At 33.9% G+C, this 6,000-nt stretch overlaps 1 protein-coding gene across 4 annotated transcripts in view; it reads left to right on the forward strand.

Moving 5' to 3' along the window:
* CDH18 (cadherin 18) overlaps window positions 1-6,000 on the forward strand; it is a 526,050-nt gene that overhangs the window by 191,072 nt on the left and 328,978 nt on the right. For all 4 annotated transcript variants that reach the window (XR_006221469.1, XM_042997273.1, XM_042997280.1 and 1 more), the window contains one exon: window positions 4,795-5,278. Coding sequence is in view for 3 of the 4 variants with exons in the window: in XM_042997273.1 (XP_042853207.1) it covers window positions 5,051-5,278 (228 nt within the window). In the remaining variant the exon portion in view is untranslated. The remainder of the gene's footprint in view (window positions 1-4,794; window positions 5,279-6,000) is intronic.

Raw genomic sequence — 6,000 nt, forward strand, 5'->3', positions numbered from 1 at the left:
AACAAAAACAAAAGCAAAAACTGATAGAGAATTGAAACAATGGAGAGTGAAAGGCAGGAAGGTAAATCAAAACCCCAGAAGTCAGTGTCATCAGAAATTGATCAAGAGCTAGACAGAGGATGAGAGAAGGATACTGATATTTTTGATCATTGGATCCAAAAATGATGGAAACCATAGCTGCAGCATCAGACATGTACCTGAGAATGCATCTTGCCAGCAATGGGAGTTATCCCTGTTATCACCAACCCACAGGATAATTTTGAGATTTTAGACCATCCTGAAGGTAAATACTCACTCAGAGACACACACACAGATACAAAGATTGCTAAGTATTAAATAAATATTTATTACTCTTAAAAATGACTCTTGTTCAGTGTTTGTAACTTTCGCCTAATATAAGCAACTCCAGAATTCGAACATAATATAAAGTCTCTTACATTTAAATCTGCCTGACAGTATTATAGCTTTAAATGATGAATCTTGGGGCTCCTGAGTATCTCAGTGGGTTAAGCTTCAGACTCTTGATTTTGGCTCAGGTCATGTTCTCAGTTGTGAAATGCAGTCCAATGTTGGGCTCCCATGCTGACAGTGCAGAGCCTGCTTGGGATTCTCTTTCCCTCTCCCATGGGCCCTGCACCACTGGGCTGGTTCTCTCTGTCTCTCTCTCTCTCTCTCTCTTGAAATATTAAGTTGCATTGTTTCCAAGATGACACAAAGAAAAATTTTCTCATCTGATGGATTTACAGTTTTGATAGTTGGAAAGCCCCCCTTCTGTGTATTGAGCATTATGTTCCCATCGCTATGTACTTACTTCTTCAGGCAAGATGTCTTTATATAACTCAGTGAAAGTAATTCCAAAAAATATGGACTTTCTATCATACTTTATCTTCTTTGACAGTTTCTTTTTAAGCTAGTTGTGCTCTATGCAATGTCAGATAAATTCCTAACATGTATCCTATAATGCTAGAATTCAGATCCTGGTGGCAATTATAATTCTAGATTTTTTGAATACATGAAATATCTCATGTCACTCCTCACATACGGAGACTAGAAAGATGAATTCATGAAATAATGTCAGCAGAGTAGGTTTTTATAAAGACATTTTCAAAATAAAAAAGGACAAAGAAAGCTTTTCTTAAAAAAAAAAAGAATAGAAACAAAAGCCATTCTCTAGACCTCTTTAGAATTCAAGGTTTATAAGTTAAGAATGAATTGGTAAAAATATCCAGTCGAAGGCACAAGTTACAAGCATTAACATTTGGGATAAATGTGAGAATCCATTTCTCTGAGAATGTTGTTTCCTCAGAGCTCTCTGAAGGAATACCTTCCTTCAGGAATGAAGGAATGCATTGAAGAGCTGTAAATGGCTATTTAATCTTGAGTGATGTAAGTCAGTGACAGTAAGAAAAGTCGTAAATAATACATAATTATTAAATCATAAATTCAAATAATTAGATAGCTGAACATGCTCAAAGAGAATTCATTAAGAATCTTTATTCATAAATGAAAACTGTGAGGCTCAGAGAAAAACTGCTTACAAAATATGACAGTGTTCTACAAGATGAACATTTGAGGTCACGTCTCTTGACTCATATAGTACACTGTTATTAACTCCACTTTGGAAGAGGGAGTATTTACAAAAGCAAGGGGCCACTCTCCGGAAGCAGTGTTGTTTCACTTAGCTTAAGTAACAGAACAATGGAGAGAGGTCTACATTAAACATTATTGCATTTAATGCATTATTTGGAAATTATGTCTTTATTGGAATGACAGTAATGCTTTATGTCAGAGAAGGTTCTTGTTTTCAAGTAACACGTGGCAGCTTTGGCCATGGAAAGCAGCAAATAAATTTATTGGAGAAAGTATTTTTCAACCATCAAAACTGGTGAGGGCTGAAGAATCTGGTTTGGGAAGTGGGAAGCAAAGGAAGTTAGACAGTAAGAAATAATGTCAAGTACTCACATTGAAACAGTAAAGCTAGAATGACTCTCAAATTCATGCACCTGCCCCTGGACTCTCCCACAAGGCTGCTGGACTCACATCCACCGCATTTAGACCTTGAGAACCTCACTAACACTGTGAAAAATTTCTCAGCTGTCTCTGCATTCATCCATAATTTGTTCCAGGGTATTGGAACATATAATTAACATGGCTGTGCCATTGGTATAAATTCTAACTAAAAGGCTGTAAGAAGAAAGTGTCAGGTCCCTAAGTTTTCAGAGGTGAAAAGGCTCTGCTTATCAGAACTCATATATTGGAGTCTTCCATGAGGGTAGGTAAGGTGTTTGTTTGAATGTCACTTAAAAAATGGCAGATGTCTGCAACATATTTCTACAGTGTCAGTTTCAATCAATGTTTTTTTATTATTTGTGTTTTAATTCTTTCTAGTCTATGCAGGGATGGATTTCTTGAAGTATAGCACAAGATTTTTATATTTGGAGTTCTGTCTTCTCATAGTAAATGAGATTACTTGCAAAAGTACAGTAGTAATGTTTACATTTGTTCTTTCACTCCACAGAGCCTTATTTATCACTTTGTAATTATCACAGTGAAGATTCTAAAGATACATATATAGATTAAAATACATCTATATATTTTTGGAATGCCAGACTAGATCATTATTTTAAAGAACACACTCATTCTACATATCTATAATGCATTACAAAAGCCACTTTCTTCACTTTCACTCATGAATTATGCTTTGTTAAACAACTTAGCATAAAGGGCAAAGATGTTAATTTCATTTAGAAATCACACCAAATGGTGTGAAATTATTAAGATAACACCTTCTATATATTCATCAATTTGCCTTCTAAGAAGAAAGGCTAAAGTTTCTTTTCTGAAGTCTGTGACTTGAAAATTAAGAGTCTTTAATAATTTATTAGACTGGAAAGAATATTAAAATCAATGATTCAAAGCCACAAATTTTAGTTAAATGAGCAAAGTAAGACTTGAAAAACTTAGATGACTCATGTTTGTACTATAAGTACATTGTTGGAAAAAAAAGTAAATCTGTTTTTTTATTTTATCTATTTATTTTTTTACTTTCTTTCCAGTGCTCTCATCATGCTGGAGCTATAATGGTATTTAAAAAAACAAAAAACAAAAAAAAAACTATGTTAGAGTTTTTGAGTCATTTTAATTTAAATCAGTGAAAAATACATCTTTGCTTTCAGAGAATATTACCAACTTCAAGTTATATTCACTAGATAATGAAAATGAAATCCTAGTTCCAATCGTATACAATCCTTGAACAACTGGTAAATGAGCATTATCATTACCCAAATGTATGGGAAGACGTATTGATAGAGAAGAGTACCGTATTCTGAGTCTCATGTGAGATGTTTTACATTCCCTACTTGATAGAAACTTTTTTCAGTTGTGTGAAGGAATTATGCTATGGCTAATTGTTTACATTCAATTTTTTAAGTCTTTATATTGATAAGTCAGCTACTTTATAATTGATTCAGCTCTACATTTCAGTTTGTGTTGGTATACAGGGGTGAGCTTTATGAAATGAGAGTTATGCATCTAATATTTTTCTAGATAGAACAGCTATAACCTTGAATCCACGTTTCCTTCCAAATACCTATGGAAACATACATATAAAAATACAGCAAAACTTGCTACACCATTTCATGTTTTTGTAAAGTACTAATTTCAGGGTCAACTTTTTTTTTTTTTCCCCTCCCAAATCCTGCCTGCTTTCTTCTAGAAATATTTCGTAGGTTTTGCTTGATTGTCCCAATTGTACTAAAATCTGAGACCGAGTCTTCAACATTTATTTGAGAATCCAAGCATTTTTCCCCTGATCTTTTTGCTACCATTCTTTTGTTCCTTTTACCTTTCTTTACATAGCTGCTAGAATTGTGGGTAATGTCATCCCCAAGCTTACAATCTGTCTTGCCTGTATGTGAAGACCACACCCTAGAGTATTATCTGTAGGACTAACAAAATCCAAGCAAACTATGCTTCAGCCAATTGAAGCTCTCTCACTCATACTCAGCCATGCCAATCTGATCCCCATCTATGGACTGAGTTTAAGTTGCATACTTTTTTTTTTTTTCAGCCATCTTTCTATCTGCTCTGCTTTATTTTTGTCTCTTGTGCTTACTAAGCAATTCAAGTACCTACCTAGTTGATTGCTTTAATGATCTGTGACAGTTTTTCAACCCTAAAGTATTTTGAGTATTTTGGTGAAGTTCAGTGAGTCACATGGAACAGGTAATCCATGTATGTGTTGTGATTTTGCATCACATTTAACAAAAATAAAATAAACACAAAAACGAAAATTTTCATGTAGTAAGGAGTGCCTAATGGATCATATATTAGAAGAGATCATATCGCAAATGTGCACATACTCATGGTCGGTTTCTGAGCATTTCTGCCGTCCCTAGGACTGCATTTCTGTTGTTTCCAAGGATTTGATACACACATAAATATATAAATATAAAAATATGCATATATATATGCGCAAATATTCAAATATATACATTCTTTTAAAAGTAATATATATATATATTTACAAAGAAATACATAAATATAAATATATATTAATTTGTTTTTAAGTATTGAGAATTAACAGTAAAGATAAGAAGATCCTTGTAAAAATGTATGCAGGATACAAGCTTATGCATGACTATGTGTATGCATGTTTGTGTGAATTGCAAAAAGAATTTGTATGTATTCTTTACACATCAGCATCATCCCACAAAATAGTATAATTTGCATTCAGAGAAAATACTTAAAGCTACCATGTTTTGTAATGTATATAATTTTCTCTCTATCCATTAGGTAGAAAATGGTTGCCTGTGTTCACTTACTGTGAAGATTTGGAATCAGACAAGTACAGATTTGATTCTCCAAGTGTTTCAGGATGTAAATGTAGTCTGAGCTTTCCCTGATGGGCAGTTAAATCATGGACACGCTAAACAATTTACTTTGGACTGTCCTTCCAAAAGATGCTCTGGATTCTCTCTTGAATGCGCACTAAGCATTTATAACTGACAAGGAAAAGAAAGAAGACGGTGAACTGGAAAGCTATCTTACAATGAAAATTACGAGCACATCTTGTATCTGTCCAGTCCTTGTGTGTCTCTGTTTTGTGCAGAGGTGTTATGGAACTGCTCACCACAGCTCCATCAAGGTGACCAGAAACCAGACCAAACACATTGAAGGTGAAACCGAAGTCCACCATCGTCCCAAAAGGGGATGGGTTTGGAATCAGTTCTTTGTTTTAGAAGAACATATGGGACCCGATCCACAATATGTCGGAAAAGTAAGTGTTTGTTTGTTTGTTTTTTCCTATTCTAAGAAATTATGAGGTAAGATGAGGGTAGAGTTGAGTTGGATTTGAAAAGACATAGAAAGTAGAGGGAAATATGCTATAGAATGGTATTACTTATAAAGGATGGTTCAAAATCATGATTGAAAAAAATAAAGTGTGCCAGTCATGTCACATCTCCCTAAACATTGGTCCATACATGTTGAACTCAATGTTCTTCACCACCGTATGACTCTTTGCATTCTTTTGTGTAAAGTAGAAACACTGAATTGAACACATAATTGAGTGATTTTGTCTTTATTATCATGAAGGTATCTTATAATTCACAAAGCCATTTACTGGTGCATTGGTATTTATATGTTTCAATCTATGGCTAATGCACATGAAACAATGTGCATCTATTATATTTCATGGCATCTAATATATTTTTGTTAATTGTCACAGCGATTGTATTTGAATCTAAGCCATCTTTTAAAAGCACATGGATGTTTTTTCAATTCCCCATATTAATTTCCATAAAAATGCTGATATATTTTAAATATAGATTAAATGTCCACAGGATGTATAGGTTTTGTTAAAATTCCGAAAGAGTGAAGTTGGTAAAATAGTCATAACTTTAGACCACCTTCCCTTTCTCTTGAAAATACAAGACAGTTTAATGGTTTACCAAACCAATCAGGAGATTGTGTGTTCACTAATTGGGGACAGCTTCACCA

The sequence above is a fragment of the Panthera tigris genome, chromosome A1 (genome assembly GCF_018350195.1).
Source record: "Panthera tigris isolate Pti1 chromosome A1, P.tigris_Pti1_mat1.1, whole genome shotgun sequence".
Classification (NCBI taxonomy): Eukaryota; Metazoa; Chordata; class Mammalia; order Carnivora; family Felidae; genus Panthera; species Panthera tigris.